This window comes from Heterodontus francisci, chromosome 32, assembly GCF_036365525.1.
Source record: "Heterodontus francisci isolate sHetFra1 chromosome 32, sHetFra1.hap1, whole genome shotgun sequence".
Classification (NCBI taxonomy): Eukaryota; Metazoa; Chordata; class Chondrichthyes; order Heterodontiformes; family Heterodontidae; genus Heterodontus; species Heterodontus francisci.
The window spans coordinates 31,483,915-31,502,367 of NC_090402.1; the positions used below are offsets into that span (position 1 = coordinate 31,483,915).

The 18,453-nt window shown below is 40.9% G+C and overlaps 2 protein-coding genes across 2 annotated transcripts in view; both read right to left on the reverse strand.

Moving 5' to 3' along the window:
- LOC137347443 (transmembrane protein 268-like) overlaps positions 1-5,353 on the reverse strand; it is a 29,351-nt gene extending 23,998 nt beyond the window's left edge. The window contains exons 1-3 of the mRNA XM_068011887.1: positions 5,227-5,353; positions 964-1,073; positions 366-473 (exon numbers count right to left, since the gene is read on the reverse strand). Of these exons, the coding sequence (XP_067867988.1) occupies positions 366-473; positions 964-1,073; positions 5,227-5,314 (306 nt within the window). The 5' untranslated portion in view covers positions 5,315-5,353. The remainder of the gene's footprint in view (positions 1-365; positions 474-963; positions 1,074-5,226) is intronic.
- Positions 5,354-9,367: 4,014 nt separating this feature from the next.
- Positions 9,368-17,727, reverse strand: LOC137347742 (V-type proton ATPase subunit G 1-like). The gene is made up of 3 exons (XM_068012638.1): positions 17,594-17,727; positions 15,963-16,063; positions 9,368-10,370 (listed from the first exon to the last, which is right to left on the reverse strand). The coding sequence occupies exons 1-3, from the start codon at positions 17,673-17,675 to the stop codon at positions 10,197-10,199; spliced, it is 357 nt and encodes a 118-aa protein (XP_067868739.1). The 5' UTR covers positions 17,676-17,727; the 3' UTR covers positions 9,368-10,196.
- Positions 17,728-18,453: the final 726 nt, after the last annotated feature.

Here is an 18,453-nt window from a genome sequence, read left to right on the forward strand (position 1 = left end):
GTAAATCAGGTGATAGCAAGATGGCTGCCCAATTTATACATCTCCCAACTTATATTTTTATTGACTTCGGGAGAGATGTAAAATGGGCAGCCAGTTCACAAGTACCCATTTTACACTTTCGCACACAATCAAATTCCTCCCTTTGAGTGAGATTTTGATTTCCCTCATGAGAAACAAATGTGTTGAATTTTATATTGTTGAATTTCTTTAGCATGTTATAAGGCTACTGGGCCATTTTCACAAGAACTTCTAATGCTCAAAATAATTAACAATACTTTTACTCAAGTATTACTGCAGAATTCCGCTGTGCTTTCTTTATGCTGTGGTCATTTTTAATTTCTCACTCCCAGTGCAATAAAACTTACCACAACCAGCACCAACCTGAAGGCCCGAGAGGTAAAGAATATGTATCTTCGTACCTCTGAATCCATTAGTGAACTCTCAATTTTATTTCTGTATTCACCTGGGGATACCTGTAGTTAGGAAAAGAAAGGTCAGCTTTAGACAAGTAGTGAATGTCATAGTTATTGAAGAAGATGTAGAAGGTTGCTCTCCATTATTGTTAATTATCCTTTTCAAATGTTGTGTCAGAATTACCACTGTATTCCACAATCAAATGCATCATTCACAGAAAAGATTACATCTTTGTAGCTTGATCCTCAATCGACATTTGAAATTCATTTAGTAATATCTGTGGTTGAAATTTGCATCAAGAATTAAATGATTAAGGGAAACTGATGAAAACATAATAAACTGCACCGTTGAAACCAACACTGAGAGAGCTAAAATCTAGGCCACTGATATTTAGCACTTGTTATATTAAGAACTTTTTACTCACCTGTTTAAAAAAAAACTTGTCTTCCCACATTTTTGCATCACCCTGTGAAATGCAAATTTTCATGGATCATGGGAGCAAACAGGTTAGCATTAGGATACGGAACTGGCTATAATAAACTACTATACCTGAAATCCCAATCCTTCCAGTCTCCTCGCACAGGCATCCATATCAAAACCTTGGGACCAGTAATAGTTGTCACTGGTTAAAACCAGAATCACTTGACCATTATGAAGCACTAAAATATGAAAAAAAAGACATCAAATAGTGACCAAAGTGAACGACATGAGAATATTGCAACTTATTGCTGCCCAGCTACATAACGTCTTTTACATTAGAATTGGCCCATCGACCTAGATCTATTGTTTTATCTGTTCATCTATGGCTGTTGTTATATGTATTCCAAAAGACTCACTTTATTACTAATCTAAGGTGTGCATCGGTATGCTGTTGCAAGCCACCATATTTTCTCAATAATGTCAATCCAGTGTTTGTCAAGCCTTTCATTCATTCACCAACATGAATTGTAATTTGGAGCCATGTGACACCAGTTCGAGATTCATATCTGTACCAAGCCCAAAACTCATTTGTATGATAACTAACATGTTGGTGTATCAAACTGTAAGTAAGTGAGATTTTAAAGTGGCATCTTAGTAACAGGACAGATCCGCTTTCTATTTTATACAGACCTGCTTAAGATAGAGGCGATTCAATTCTAAATTAAAAATGCATTGAAACAACTGAGTTTTTGAATTGAAGCTGGCCTTTATAACACCAACAATTTAATTACTCGTCGTGTTAACAATCCTCTAACTAACATACAAAGACCTTGCACTGTGGTACTGACAGTACGATGGACTAGCCACTGTGTCTGCATGGTTGAACATAGTCTCCTCTGCCAGGTTCTATTCTCAAACTCTCAAATGGCCAACGTTCCATGGCAGGACATAGAAAATGCTTCGAAGACACTCTGACACTCTCCTCAAAGTGTGGCTTCATTGACCTTAACAACTGGGAAGAGCTTGCTACCAACCACTCAGAATGGTGACAACTTGTCCACCAAGCTGCATCATGTTTCGAGTCCCAACTCCTTAATGATGAGGCAGGGCAACAGCAGTGAAGGAAAGAAGAGAAAGCAAATACTGCACTCTGAATCCCACTAGCTCGTGGGACGTCCTGCCCCTTGTGCACAAAGATCTGCAGTCAAAAATCGGCCTGCTCAGTCACATGGAGACCAATGGCAGAAAGTCGTGACCCTGAGTAGACATCATCCTCAGATTGAGGGATAGCCAACACATTCACCAGCTCATCCAGCATTAGAAGGATATATGTAATAGTCTTTATGATAGTGAAGCATCATCATGGGTTGGTGTAGTGACAGACTGACATGCCTTTCACAGGAAGAAATGTTTTAAACCAGGGTTGTCCAACATATGGTCCAGGGGCTAGGATCCGGCCCATCAAATGTTTCCATCAGGCCCGCTGATGTAAACCGTTCCCGGGGCCATTCCTCAACCTCACCGTGACTGGAGATGAGAAATTTCCCTTTGTCAGTCCGGCTTTTAAACTATTGTGCTGTCACTTTCACAGGTGACAGCTGTTGACTCTGACACAGTTGCAGAGAGAGGAATGCTCTTTTAAAGTTCTTTTAAAAGTAATTTATTTTTTTTAAAGTTTGTTGTCAGTTTCACAGGTGACAGGTGTTGACATCGAGAACAGTCGTTTCCCAACAGACTCTGGGTTTTCTGACAACAAACTTTTTTAAAACAACTGTCTTTTAAAAGAACCTCAAAAGAGCATTCCACTCTCTGCGTGAGAGAGAGTGAGACAGACAGGGTGGAGCAAGGAAGAAAGGGGGAGAGACAAAGGGAGGGGGGGAACAGGGAGAGGCAGAAGAGAGACAGGGGAGAGAGATAGAGGGGGGACAGAGAGAGAGGGGCAAGAGAGAGTCAAACAGTTATTTACTTATGGCACAGAAGGAGGCACTTCTATCCATTAAGTCCATGCCAGCTCTCCACAGAGCTATGCAGTCAGACCGACTCCCTGGCTCAGTCCCCATAGCCCTGCAAGTCTATTTCTCTCAGGTCGCCATCCAACTTCCTCTTGAAGTTATTGATCGTCTCCTCTTCCACCACCCTTGTGAGCAGTGAGTTCCAGGTTATTACCACCCGCTGCGTAAAAAAGTGCTTCCTCATATTTCCCCTGCATCTTTTGCACAAAACTTTCAATCTGTGTCTCCTAGCCCTAGAGGGGAGGAGGGAGGGAAGAGAGAACGAGACACACACACACCGAGCGCAGGAGAGGAGGGGGAATGATCAAGGTCTCTCCTGAAAGATAGACATCTATCCAGAATACTCTGCATCAAGTTACATCAAGTGTGTGGGCAGAGATTGACTACTTATTAAAGCAAAAACAATGCCAGGTATATCACTGAATCAGCTTTCAACATAGTGATGAGACAGTAAGTCAATATATTAGTCTTCTCATTTAAAGCTTCTCCACAAAAATGCACATTTGGTGCTTATTTATTTAGAGATGCAGCACTGAAACAGGCCCTTCAGCCCACCAAGTCTGTGCCGACCAACAACCACCCACTTATACTAATCCTACCCAAACCCCATATTCCCTACCACATCCCCACCATTCCCCTACCTACACTAGGGGCAATTTACAATGGCCAATTTACCTACCAACCTGCAAGTCTTTGGCTGTGGGAGGAAACCCACACGGTCATAGGGAGAACTTTCAAACTCCGCACAGGCAGTACCCAGAACCGAACCCAGGTCGCTGGAGCTGTGAAGCTGCAGTGCTAACCACTGTGCCACTGTCATTACTATTAGTATGATAAATTTTTAATGCCTTTATCTTTCGAAATTTGCTCACTGGGCACCTGGACCAAGCAAAAATCGCAATGCGGCCCTCCGCCCGAAAAGGTTGGACATCCCTGTTTTAAACCCTGAGCTCTGTAATTCCCTTCTTAAACCTCTCTGCCTCCTTATCTCTCTGACCAATCTGTCCTAATATCTCCTTCTGTGACTTGGTATCAAATTTTGTTTGATACTGCTCTGCGAAGCGCCTTGGGAGATTTTATTAGGTTAAAGGCACTTATAAATACAAGTTTTTCTTATTGAAGTAGGGCTTGAACTCCCAACCTTTTAACTCAGTGATGAGAGCACTCCCTGTCAAATGAAGCTCTGGACTACATTCACTGACATTGTTTAGGGCAATTTAGAGCAACTAAATAAGTTAACTAAATGAATTTGGCCTAACCATCAGCCTCAAGAAAACGAACATCATGGGGCAGGACGTCAGAAATGCTCCATCCATCAATATTGGCGACCACGCTCTGGAAGTGGTTCAAGAGTTCACCTACCTAGGCTCAACTATCACCAGTAACCTGTCTCAAGATGCAGAAATCAACAAGCGCATGGGAAAGGCTTCCACTGCTATGTCCAGACTGGCCAAGAGAGTGTGGGAAAATGGCACACTGACACGGAACACAAAAGTATCAGGCCTGTGTCCTCAGTACCTTGCTCTATGGCAGCGAGGCCTGGACAACGTATGTCAGCCATGTGAGCCGCATGGAAGATGGCAGGATCCCCAAAGACACATTGTACAGCGAGCTCGCCACTGGTATCAGACCCACCGGCCGTCCATGTCTCCGCTTTAAAGACAATTGCAAACGCGACATGAAATCCTGTGACATTGATCACAAGTCGTGGGAGTCAGTTGCCAGTGTTCGCCAAAGCTGGCGGGCAGCCATAAGGACGGGGCTAAAGTGTGGCGAGTTGAAGAGACTTAGTAGTTGGCAGGAAAAAAGCCAGAGGCGCAAGGGGAGAGCCAACTGTGTAACAGCCCCGACAAACAAATTTCTCTGCAGCGCCTGTGGAAGAGCCTGTCACTCCAGAATTGGCCTTTATAGCCACTCCAGGCGCTGCTTCACAAACCACTGACCACCTCCAGGCGCTTATCCATTGTCTCTCGAGATAAGGAGGCCAAAGAGAGAGAGAAATAAGTTGAATCGTTTGTGGTGAATCGTGAGGTTAACTGCCCAAGTCCCTGTTCCATCGTCCACTCATGGAAAGTTACGGCCCAGTTATAAAGTATTGCAACAAGTAGCAAAGTACTTTCATTTCCGATGTTCATCAGTAGAGCACATCAGTTTTCATTAAGCATTCCCAGTCAGTAGCCAGCCGAACACAAACTATTATCCATCATTGTTACATTTTTAAACGCAGTTTGGGCAGAAGAATTATCCATACAAAAACATGTTTTTAAATTAGATTTAACTCAACCAACTGATCAAGAAAAGCGCTGAAATAACCAAACTCCTTAAACAGATGCGCTCTAGTGACTTTTCACAACTTCTGCGGAAAGTACTTGGAGCTGACCTTTTAGCCACTGGACGGCGCCATCCCGTTCTGCTGTACTGCTGTAGAGAGACTCGGGTAAATCAGCGAGTCCCGCTCCACAAGCCATGCTCCTCGACCTGGACCTCTGATCCGTCTCACTCAGCCACTGTTCACACATGCCTATCCCTTCCTCCTTTTCCCTCCCCCACTGACTCGGAGAGTCCACTCTCAGCCACTCAAGGATTGAGATTTTATTAACCCACAGAAACGCCTAAAATCAATCACGCCCAAATAAATTAACGTGGAAAATACCATCAGCTCGCTTAGTGTGAAGAAGCACACTTTTAAATAAAATGCTTCAACTGCACTGCTATCAAAACTGTTTTGTAACATCTGTGCATCTGACGGAGAGCAAAAGTATAGTTGCCGGATAAAATGGTTTTATTCTTATAAAGTAGTTTATTCTTAAGAAATGCAATAAAATTCCAGCATTATAACTTACGTTTATTTCACATGACACCTAATTCATACTTTCATCATGTTGCACTTATGTCACGCAATGAAACTACAGCAAACCTTGTTCTTTGAATTTATATGGATCTTCCATTGACGACATGCCAACTACTTGCTTTGATTAGTGGAAAATTCGCCTATGTTAACACATAAAGCCAAAAAAATTCATTGTAATTATCTTCAAATTTATCAAAATTAAGAAAAAAAAATCCAGTGAAAGAATTCAATGGCAGTTAATTAACAAGAAAGGATAGACCTACAACGAAAATGTGCATTTGTATTGCGCCTGTAAAGTAGAAAACGTTCCAACGCACTTTCGAAGCTCCATCAGACGAAAATGGACACCAATCAAAGAATGAAAGATTAGGAGGCGTGACCAAAAGCCGAGTTAGAGATAAGTTGTAAGGAGGATCTTAAAGGAGGCAGAACTGGATTGAGAAATCTTGGGACCCTGCCACATTCAACTTTGCATAACCTCCTTTCCCATCTATTAAAACACAAAAGTGTAGAAAAATGTAAGAAGAAATAGGCCGGTAGTAGAATGGTTACGCACTACATAAATAATAAAGCACATCATATCACAATATACTAAACGGCAGGTCTCCTTTGAACAGTAGGTCTCCTTTGAACAAAACATATATGCACAGGGCCCCATATTTGGCTGGGATTCAGTAGGCCCATGCATTAAAGTGCCACTGAAAGGAGGAATGGGCTGTGGAGAGCAGAAGAGGTTTAAGAAAGGAATTCCAGAATGTAGCTGTCAATAGTGGCATGAAGAGAGGGAGGAATGCCCATATATATCTATAATAATATGCAGTTTTTGTCTGGACTGTTTTGATTGGTCAGTTTAAGGGGTGCATCTGTTGGTGGGTTTAATTGGTGGACAGTGTCTGGCGCATAGGGAGGCACATGAGGCATGTTTAGGTTTTGGCACCATTTTCGACTGGAACAGAGGTGAGTAGTGGAAATGAAATCTTTTTTTTAGTGGAATGTGATGCATGACAAATTTATTAAAATGCTGTTTCAGGGAAGTGGTTGTTAACTGCAATTTTTTTAGAAACACAATTCTGTTCATTACATTAAACTTTGAGATATGCAAGTGTTGTCCTGCCCGTCTGCTAAGAGTTGGTGGCGGCAGAGGGGTGGGTCTTTCTGGGGTACAGTCAGGCAAGGTGTCGCCTCTGACTCCCCAATGCAGTCAGGCGAGGTGTCGACTGCCTCTCTCTCTCTCTCCCCAGGGTATAGTCAGATGAGGTGCTGACCCTCCAGGGTACAGTGCCAGCCTTTCAAGCAGATCACCAATGTGCCCATTCCTCGTGCGCGCACCGAGCAGCAATGGTCCACAAGTGGCGCCATTTCAACTGGGACGAAGGTGAGTAGCAGAAATGAAAACATTTTTCAGCAGGATGAGATACATGACAAATTTGTAAACTTTTTGTTTCAGGGAAGTGGTTGCTAACTGCATCTTTTAAAAACCCAATTCCATTTATTGCATTAAATTAAACTTTTGAGATATGTGCACATCGTAAACCTGCCTTTTCAGCTCAGGAGAAACAGTTCCCAATTAGACTTTCACATTCTACGACTACAAACAAGTCACAAAGCCTGACTTTTGACACTATTTGTGTTTACATTCCTAGGCCTGTTTTTACACATGCACAGCTATAGGTAGCTTTTTCCAGAGCAGAAGTTCTGGTTCTGTTAAGGTCTTTGGTGAAAGAATAACCAGAAATCCTGTATTTAAAAGACATACTATTGCACTAAAGTTACTAATTTCACCATAAAAATTTTGCAGGTTTCTGTTAATGTCTATATATTCTTGTCATGTCCTCAAAATTTTCACATCCAATCAATCAACAACTCTTCAAGTGCTGCATACTCTTGTTATTTACATGACAGTCCATTTTCTCAAAGAAAAGCTCCACAAATAGGAATCAAATAGTGGTATTCAGCAAGGGAGGAATGTTTCCCAAGACACTGGAAATGCCCCTCGTTGTTCTTCAAATAGTGCTACAGAATTTTCAAAATCCAGCTGAGCAGGCAAACTTGGCTTCAGCTTAATTTCTCAACAGGAGGGTACCTCCGCCAATGCAGTAGTCCTGCACTAATGCACTGGAATTGAAACCTAAATTATGTGCTCACATCCTACTATTCTTTAATTCAAATTTATGCTATCTACTTCCTTTCTATTTCTTTCATTCATTGATAGATTTGCCACTGATTCTAGCTTGAGGCAGACTATTAACAAATGCAATCAAAAAGAACAAAAGCAATTTACCAATTCAGAAAATAAACAAGCACTGTGACATTTTCACTGTAGCTGACATTAGATTTCAGTTGGAGAATTGCCAATGTATTCAGCAAGTAGTATCAAATGTCCAAATTTCAAACTTCCTTAATCTTTTGTTAATACAAATCTATCGACTGGTTGCAACAGGTACAATTTATCCCCATCTTCCCTTCTGCCTATTAGTTGACAATCCTAACTCACTCCAACCCATTCTGTGTAAACATCAATTCATAGGGCAGCTTTTGTAAGGAATTATCACAGGTTGCTGGTACTCTCAGATCGGTGTAAACACAGATCTGAGATGTTTGTGTCTAAATCATGTTATCTCTCAAGCGTAACTGCATACTGTTCAGTTAATGTTGTTGGAAAGCATTCAACATAGTTATTATCCTGATGGAGCGCTAGAGGCATAATATAGGGGATTGCTGTTGCCACTTTTGCTTGACTTGTGCACCTTTATAAAGCATTCACCCCAAGATGACATTAAACGTTCTATGCCCAAGGTTTGAAAACAGGGAAGGTAGTAGGTAGCTACAATACATACTGAAAAGTAACAGTCTTATGGGTGGGTAAGCATGGAGCCATTCCAACCTGCTAATGATATTGCGAAATGGAAGTGTGACACTGATGCATTATAAAGCACTTTTGTGAAACTGGTCTGAAAGAATGTTATCAGGGAACTGTAGAGGTTGTTTTATTCTGAATGCAGGTATATTTTACTGGACAGAGGAAGGACAGTAACAGCAAGAACAAAAAATCAGAAGTTTTGTTGAGCAATTTTTCCCCCCCTTCCCTCCTCTGCTTCTTCGATACCTGCTGGGATATGGTTCCATGGGCACTGGCAATCTAATCAGCCATTTTTCACTGTACTGCAGAAAGTATATACATTGACTATTTACCTGTGGGGGGGGGGGGGGAAAATCACAAGTGAATTGGAGTCTCATCCAACCTACATACATGTAGACTTGCAACAGGGGTCACAGAATGAAAAACATTTATATAAATACCTTGTATTTGGACATCTTAAAGCTCTTTACAATCAATGATTACCATTGAAATGTCACTGCTATGCTGCAACCATTTTGTACAGAGCACCCACTTAGATTTTATTAATAGGCTAGAGATCAGTCCATTTTAAAAAATATTTACTGATTATCTTTTATTCAATACCAGTTAAGTAACAGAACAAAAAAACGCTTGCACATGGTGCACTGGATGAATATCAGGTACAGTAAATAGACTCTCAGCACAAGAACCAAACCAATTGTAGATTCCTGATCAAATACAGAAAATCATGTTCAATTGATGAAGGACCGAGAAAGTGGTTAAAGTCCCATGACATGCATGTGCAACAAAAACACAAATCTGTGTACACAATGAGAGGACAGTGATTGTTTTATTGCTACAGGTATATTAGGAGAGAAAGACAGTTTTTTTTTTAACAAAAAAGTTTACAGAAAATAGTAAGCAGCATAAAACATTTCTAGAGGCAGTGCAAGTGGAAAGAAAAAACTGCTCAGAACTATTGCGCTATATCATACTGCATAACACTAATCAAAACATCTCAACACAAACCTGGAAAACATTTGAACCAGCTATTAAACAGCTTTGATTCTGGAAAAAACTCAATAGGCTTATTTTTTGAATTGGATTTTAATGACATGCAGACACATCTGTTCTAACAGGAGCATTTATACTTTGGGACCAATAAATGATTTACAATTGAACAAGACCATTTCAGGCATATAGTTGCAACTTGGTCTACCTCCAAATTAGATCCAACTGACAAAGCAATAATAAATTTCCTTGTTCAATTTTAGAAAATGTCTAGCATATCCCTTTTTAGATCCAATACTTCAAATGCACAGAATTGTGTTACTGCTCTCTTCTGCCTCCTCCCAAAAATCATCTTTCATTTATTAAAGACTTAACCCCACCTCCCCTCTTTTAAATATAAGTCATTAGTTATAGCACCTTCAGTTTTGTCTGGAGAAATCTAGTGAAAATGAGGAACTTAGTTTCAGCATTAATAAGGACACTTCACAGTAGAAACTCAAAACTGCCCTCGTTTCAAATTCATCTGATGCAGATTTTATTAAGTAAAAATGCTGCACAATTAAGAGTTTGCACAACCATGGTAATATCATAAAATATGGCTATCCCAATGGTACTTTGGTATTGTTTAAGGCAAAACTACATTCTAGTTCTAACCATTAATGCGAAAGTTTACATGAATTTCTGGTTTTATGTCACAGATTAAGGTAAGGAGGTTATTCATGACAATTTCCTTGTGCTGTTCATAGTTTGCTCCAATTTTCTTAATTTTCTCTTGGGTGTCTTTGTCTACTTCAGTTGCTGAATCACCATGTGAACCAAGTGCCTGAAAAAGAAATGTAAAAATGTCAAGTGTGTCTTCAATTCTATAAACAAGACCCATATTGAACCCTTCCCCTAAAATTGTAAACATTTTAGTAGCAAAACTGTTCATTAAATATTAAAATTGGTAACCTAGTACAAGTTTGAATTCCCTTCAAGCAAAGCTCAAAATTCATGGACAAACAAAACGAGCTGCTCAAAGACTCAGTGAATCATGTTGAATAAGACATAACTGTACCATATGATACCAATAACAATCTCAGAATATGACTTGGTGACATGAATGGCATGCAATGCAGAACCAGTCACATCTGGTTAAAGACCAGTTTCCTTAACTGTCAGTGAATCCTTCCTGCCAAATTCAAATGGCATTCTATTCCCACTTAATTTTCAAATCCAAGTTAATAGGCCATAATCTACTGTCAAAATAGGGGCATAGCTAAACAACCTGCTGTTATTTATGTGTAGCTGCAACAGCAACTTAAGGCAAGAGCAGATGTGCGATAATCCAAAAGTTGCTGTCGGAGATGCACCGCTCCACATTAGCTTCGCAAGAACGGTGTCTTGCTGTCTGCCTCAGCAAGAACTGTTATAACTGTAATGATTTACTATTTAAAAAAGGGGAGATGGGATTAAGTCTTTAATAAATGAAAGATGATTTTGGGGAGGAGGCAGAGGAGAGAAGCAACAATTCTGTGCATTTGAAGTATTGGATCTAAAAAGGGATATGGTCATTTTCCAAAATTAAATAAAGGAAATTATTGCTTTGCCAGTCGAATCTAATTTGCAGGTAGACCAAATTGCAACTATATGCCTGAAATAATCTGTGCAATTGTAAATCATTTATTGGCCCCGAAGTATAAATGCTCCTTTTGGAACAGATAGGTTTGCATTTCATTAAAATACAATTCAAAAAATAAGTACTAGGCCTATTGAGTGTTTTTTTCCAGAATCATTGAAATGCATTGAATGGCATCAAGTTACTGTACTTGCATAGTAGAACAAACTTGCTACACTAAGATAGGACCTGTCCATTTCATTCCAAGTGTCCTTTTAATTATGGAATAGGTGTTTTTACTGCTAATCAACCTGACACTGAAAATTAACTATTACAAGTTCGAAGTCTCATTCCTTCAAGTTTGCATTGTTGCGAGATTAAGTGAAAAATTTCAAGTTGAAAATTTTTCTTCATTTTTTCCTTTGTGCCTCTTCTCTCAATCCAATCTTTCATTCCCACTTTCTTTCTGTACCTGATTTGACATTGAATTTAGCCACTCTAATTTACATTTCGTTCAGTCCTTGCGCCATTAATTTCACAATTCTTCAGCCTGATTGGTTAACAAGATACACAGTTGCCAATGGCCTCTTGCAACTCACTCGAGACACCGTTCCCCATATGAAGATATGGAATGAGGAGTGGAAAGTGAAGTTTTTTCAGAAAGCTTTAGGGATGATCACAGCCAACTTCAATCCTATCGTCAATTTCCACTGAAATGTACTTGCCAGCAATGGAAATTATTGGATTAAGATTAGAAGACCCCAGTTAAACTTTGCCTAGGGACTGTGTCCTAATTCTGCTCTGGCTGAGATCAATTAACTCAGAAAAAGCTTTGTAAATGGGTATGAGAATCAACCCAATTGAAGCATTTAGTGAATGAAGAGTATGTGCCCCCTTCCCTTTCAATTAGGATACATTATAACAGTGAGTGTAAATATTGTATGCAAGCATACTGTTGCAAAGATATTAATAGATTAAGTGAATGGACAAAACTGTGGCAAATGGATTTCAATGTAGGCAAATTCTACTTTGGACCTAAAAACGACAATAGTACCTTCTAAATGAAAGCTAGAAACAGTGAAGGTCCAAAGAGACTCGGCGATCCAGGTATATAGATCAGTAAAATGTAATGAACAGGCACAGAAAGTAATGGAATGCTGGCCTTTATATTTAGAGTCAGATTTACAGCACAGAAACAGGCCCTTCGGCCCAACGTGCCTATGCCAACCATCAAGCACCTGACCTAACTAATCCCATTTCCCCGCACTTGGCCCGTAGCCTTGTATGTTACGGTGTTTCAAGTGCTCATTTAAATATTTCTTGAATGCCGTAAGTGTCCCTGCCTCTACCACTCCTCCAGGCAGTGTGTTCCATATACCAACCACCCTCTGGGTGAAAAAATTCCTCAACTCCCCTCCAAACCTCCTGCCCCTTACCTTAACTCTATGCCCCCTAGTTATTGACCTCTCGGCAAAGGCAAAAAGTTTCTTCCTATCTATCCTATCAATGCCCCTCATAATTTTGTACACCTCAATCAGGTCCCCCATCAGCCTTCTCCGCTCCAAGGAAAACAACCCCAGTCCATCTAGTTGGCCTTCATAACTGAAATGCTCCAGCCCAGGCAACATCCTGGTGAATCTCCTCTGCAACCTATCCATTGCAATCACATCCTTCCTGTAGTGTGGCGACCAGAACTGTACACAGTATTCCAAGTGTGGCCGAACCAGCGTTTTATATAGCTCCATCATAACCCCACTACTCATATTCTATGCCTCGGCTAATAAAGGCAAGTATCCCATAAGCCTTCCTAACCACCTGTGCTGCTGCCTTCAGTGATCTATGGACAAGCACCCCAAGGTCCCTCTGAGCCTCGGTACTCCCTAGGGTCCTACCATCCATTGTATAATCCATTGCTTTGTTAGACCTCCCAAAGTGCATCACCTCACACTTCTCAGGATTAAACTCCATCTGCCACTGCTCCGCCCATCTTACCAGCCCATCTATATTGTCCTGTAGACTAAGGCTATTCTCCTCCCTATTTATGACACCAGTTTTTGTGTCATCTGCGAACTTACTGATCTTACCCCTTATATTCACCTCTAAATCATTAATGTACACGACAAACAGTAACGGTCCCAGCACCGATCCCTGCGGTACACCACTGGTCACAGGCTTCCACTCGCAGAAACAACCCTCTACCATCACCCTCTGCCTCCTGCCACTACGCCAATTTTGGATCCAATTTGCCAAATTACCCTGGATCCCATGGGCCTTTACTTTCTTAAAGAATCTCCCATGCGGGACCTTATCAAAAGCCTTACTGAAGTCCATATAGACTACATCAACTGCTTTACCCTCATCTACACATCTAGTCACCTCCTCCAAAAATTCAATCAAATTTGTTAGACACGATCTCCCCCTGACAAAGCCATGCTGACTGTCCCTGATTAATCCCTGCTTCTCCAAGTGGAGATTAATCCCGTCTCAGAAATTTTTCCAATACTTTCCCTACCACTGTTAGACTCACCGGCCTGTAATTACCTGGTTTATCCCTGCTACCCTTCTTAAGGACTAAAATACAAAGGGGAAGTAGTTATGCTACAGCTCTTCAAAACACTGGTTACACCACACCTAGAATACGGTGAACAGTTCTGCGCACATCTTGGGAAAGGTATATTGGCCTTCGAGGGAGTGGACCCCAAGGATTAAATTACAAGGAGATATTACACAAACCAGGGTTGCAATTCTTGGAATTTAGACAGTTAAGGGGTGATTTGATCGAAATTTAAGGTATTAAGGGGAAAAGATAGGGTAAATAGAGAAATCATTTCCACTGGTCAGGGAGTCCAGGACTAGGGGGCATAGTCTAAGAATTAAAGCCAGACCTTTCAGTGAAATTAGGAAACACTTCTACACAGAAAGGGTAGAAATTTGAAACATTCTTCTGCAAATGGCAATTGATATTAGATCAATTGTTAGATTTTAAATCTGAGACTAATAACATCTTTGGGATATGGGCAAAGGCATGTGGAGTTAGGCTGCAGATCAGCACAATTTCACTAAATGGTGGAAGTGGCTCGTGGGACTAAATGGCCTACTCCTGTGCCTGAGTGTACACACTACAAAAGTACCTAGTTGGCTGTAAAGTTCTTTGGGATGTCCGGAGAGCAAGAAAGGTACTATTCAAATAAATGTGCCTGGATTTCTGCACAACTTTTCCCTGCATCTTTTCAGAAAAGTTTCACCTCTAAGCTTCTAATGTTAGCACCAGACCATGTATTTCAATATATAATTGTGCAAACAACTTGACTTGGGAAAATATCCCATTTAACATGTAACTGAACTAAATGCAATGGAGGAATTACTAACCAGTCATCAGATCTTCATTTTATCAGCTATTGCATCACTGAGCTATACAAATTGAAAACAAAACCAGCCCTTCTGGCTTTATTCAGCAACTGCACCTGTACAAAGCCTGCACAGTGCATTGGAAGCAGAATCACGGCCTTGGACCCCACAAATTCAGTTTTACACCAAGACAATTGAAATTAATTCGGATTTTCTACAAAAGGTCAGAGTTGAAAGCAATTAACTGAAGCTCAACAGTTTGCTTTCTCAAGAAATATCAGTGGTATTCAACCAGAAAGCTCCTGCTTCCATGAAACCTTACTACGACTAACAAGGTTACTGTAAATGCAAATGTTATGAAGAGGCGGTGGCGTAGTGGTAATGTAACTGGACTAGCAATGCAGAGGCCCAGGCTAGTGCCCTGGGGACATGGGCTTGAATCCCACCACAGCAGATGGTGAAATTTGAATTCAATTAATAAATCTGGAATTAAAAAGCTAGTCTAATGATGACTATGAAACCACTGTCGATTGTTGTGATGGTTCACTAACGTCCTTTAGGGAAGGAAATCTGCTGTCCTTACCTGGTCTGGCCTACGTGTGACTCCAGACCTACAGCAATGGGTTGACTCTTAACTGCCCTCTGAAATGGCCTTAGTTCAAAGGAAATTAGGGATGGGCAATAAATACTGGCCTAGCCAGCGACACCCACATCCCTTGAAGTGCAGTTATACAGGACCTTGGTGAGACCACATCTGGAGCATTGTGCGCAGTTTTGGTCTCATCTGAAGAAGGATGTTCTTGCTATGGAAGGGGTGCAAAGAATATTTACTAGGCTTATTCCTGGGATGGCAGGATTGACGTATGAGGAGAGATTAGGTCGAGTAGGCCTATATTCACTAGAGTTTAGAAGAATGAGAGGAGATCTCATAGAAACCTATAAAATTCTAACAGGACTAGACAGGCTAGGTGCAGGGAGGATGTTCACGATGGCTAGAGTCCAGAACCAGAGGTCACAGTCTCAGGATACAGGGTATGCTATTTAGAACAGAGATGAGGAGAAATTTCTTCACTCAGTGGGTGGTGAACCTGTTGAATTCTCTACCACAGAAGGCAGTGGAGGCCAAATCATTAAATATATTCAAGAAGGAGATAGATATATTTCTTCATGCCAAAGGGATCAAGGGATATGGGGAAAAAAGCAGGAACCTGGTACTGAATTAGACGATCAGCCATGATCTTTTTTGAATGGCGGAGCTGACCTGAAGGGCTGAATGGCCTACTCCTGCTCCTATTTTCTATGCTTCCATGAACAAATAAAAAAAGGCCAAAGTGGGAAAACAGAGGCATTTAAAAATCATGAGTAGGATTTCAAATTAAAGTATTAGATGTCAAGAATTTGTAACTTTGAGCCTAACCTACTACAATCTTTATAGTTTAGACTACAATATAGTGTACTTTTACTACATACAGCATTTTCCTTAGCTTTAAAGTCCTTTTCTCTCTGTAGACGGTATTGCTCAATCTCAGCCTGAGCTTCCTCTTTTGCTTGCTTCAATCTGCGGTTCTTTCCTGTAATTGAAGAAAGGTTTATGGAGGCCATTAGTTTTTAAATAGAAAAATACAAAAAAATTCCTCAAGGACATTTAAAAATTGAATTTTTAGGTAGCTCCTGTATCTACACATTTGCCTTGAACAAAGCCTTTGCTTGCTAAGTACATTTATCAATCTTGAACATGAACTCAACAGGTTTGGGGCTGCTGGTTATTTGACTAATATGAAATATAATGCCCCAGTGAATTCAGATAACCATCCCTTTTAAGAAATATTGCCATAGTATCGATTTATTAAATTCACTCAAGACATGGAACACTAATGTTACTAGTGACACACCATCCTAAAAAAAGAAAAAAGCTAGAATCTAAGGAGGAACATTTAACAATATTCTAATTTTCTTCTATAAAAGGATAGCATTGATTCAAAAATATTTAACAAGCACATTCAAGTAAAAAATACTTGGAAGTTACACAACGGTTTTAGCCTTTTACACACAAGCTCCCAGTTTTGAAGTGCTGCAGGAAAAGCAGAACTTAACCAATACACAATCTGTACATTGACAAGCTAACTGAGCAAACTCCAGAAATATTTCAAACACACATTTAGGGAGTATGTTTTTTTAAAAACAAAAATGACAATTAATTCCAAAGTAAAAAGTAAATTCTAAGAATAGAGTTGAAAATATGAAAAAGATATTGGTTATTTGTAGTGAATAATTTCAGTACCAGTTCACTCAAGTTTGTAACAAAAATTGTAACAAAAAGTGTCACAAAACAATTTCAAGCACATGTTGAGTTAAAGCCAGGTTCTCAGCCCAAATCGTTACACAAAAACTCAGTCTGCAAGTGCAGCTGTGTTTGTGGGTGAGAACATATTCAGGCTTGGCAGAAAGTATTAGACCAGAAAAGACCTTTCCAGTCTATCTGGCTTGTCTTGTCTGGGAAATGAGCTGTAATGTTCCTATGATCAATAGCATTCAAAATAATAGGGCATATCAGAGGGCAAGTGGAACCATAGAAGCACAGTCCATTAATTCAAAATTATATTTACGCTAAAAAAACAATTTGAACTTAAACATCCAGGGTGGGAATTTAACTTGCTAGTTAAGTACAGTCTGCAATACTTTAGGCAAGGAAGAGGAGTTTCAGCGAAGAGGAGAAAGCTGAAAAGGAAAATAAAACTTGGTCTGGCAACTAAGAAAACATTAAAACAAACACAAAGTTAACTAAAAGCTATGCTAACACTAGTTCATATGTGTAGTTATAGAATACTCTCCAGTACAGAAGAGTGGCTACATGTTTAGTGCAACGTCAAGTCCAATTGAGGAACCACTGCGGGAGGCCTGTTATACACTCTGGCGGTAGAGGTAGGGCGGGGTGACCCCATCACCCGCCCATTACCCCCTCCCCTCCCCCAGGCCTCTACACACCCCTCACCAACCAACGGGATCCCAGGCCCCGGCATTAGAGCACAACCCCACGATAAAAGCCGCCCGGAGACACTTTCCCCGGACCTAATGTTTATGTAGCTACAGAGAACACTCACGCTTCCGAGCCTCGGCCACTTTCTCGGCCGCCCGCTTTTCAGCCTGCAGCAGCTGCTGGATCCCTTGCGACTGACTCGCCATTTCCCCCAGCTTCGCTCGAGCGCCTCAGCTGATCGGGTCACGTGACACAGCTTGCTGTGACGGCATAACGACTCTAGGCCACGCCCCCTTCCTCCAGATCCGGAAGCGCTGGTGGGAGGCTTTCCCCTGCTCCGCTGAAACTGCATGGATGTTGGGATTGGTGTGGGGTAGAGGTGAGGCTCTCATGAACTGAAGCAAGGAAGGCTCTTCTCCTTCAGCAGTGGAGACACTTGAACTTGAATAAAACTGGGCTTTTTTGATGGACCCCATAAGGGGTTGCCCAAGGCCATCAAACAAACATGTCCCCTTTAGGACACCACTAATATGGTCCAATCAAACTGAGAACATGCCAAATTAAGCAGCAAGTGCCATCAGAAGAAAAGGATAACTTCCCAACAAAATCATGTTTCCCTTATTGATATCCACAACACACTACCCTGCGGTGCCCACTGTTCGCAGAAGGCATCAAGCATATTGGCAGACACTGCAGGCTCACTCTCTCGAGCCACCTGGGCACGTTGAATAGAACTAGGACCAATACTCTGGCAGGATACTTTATTGAATATGTTGGATAGGGTTTAAACTAATATGTTAGGTGGGAGAGGAATAGCGAGGCTATAAAGCTTTCAGGAGGAAAGCAAGAAATGGGAGAATGATTGAGATACAATATTGTAGCCCCAGAACATAAGGATTTAAATAGAGAAGTTGTCCAAATAGAATTAATTTGTATTGAGCTGAGGAATAGCATAAGATTGGACAACAGCAGCTTGCATTTGTA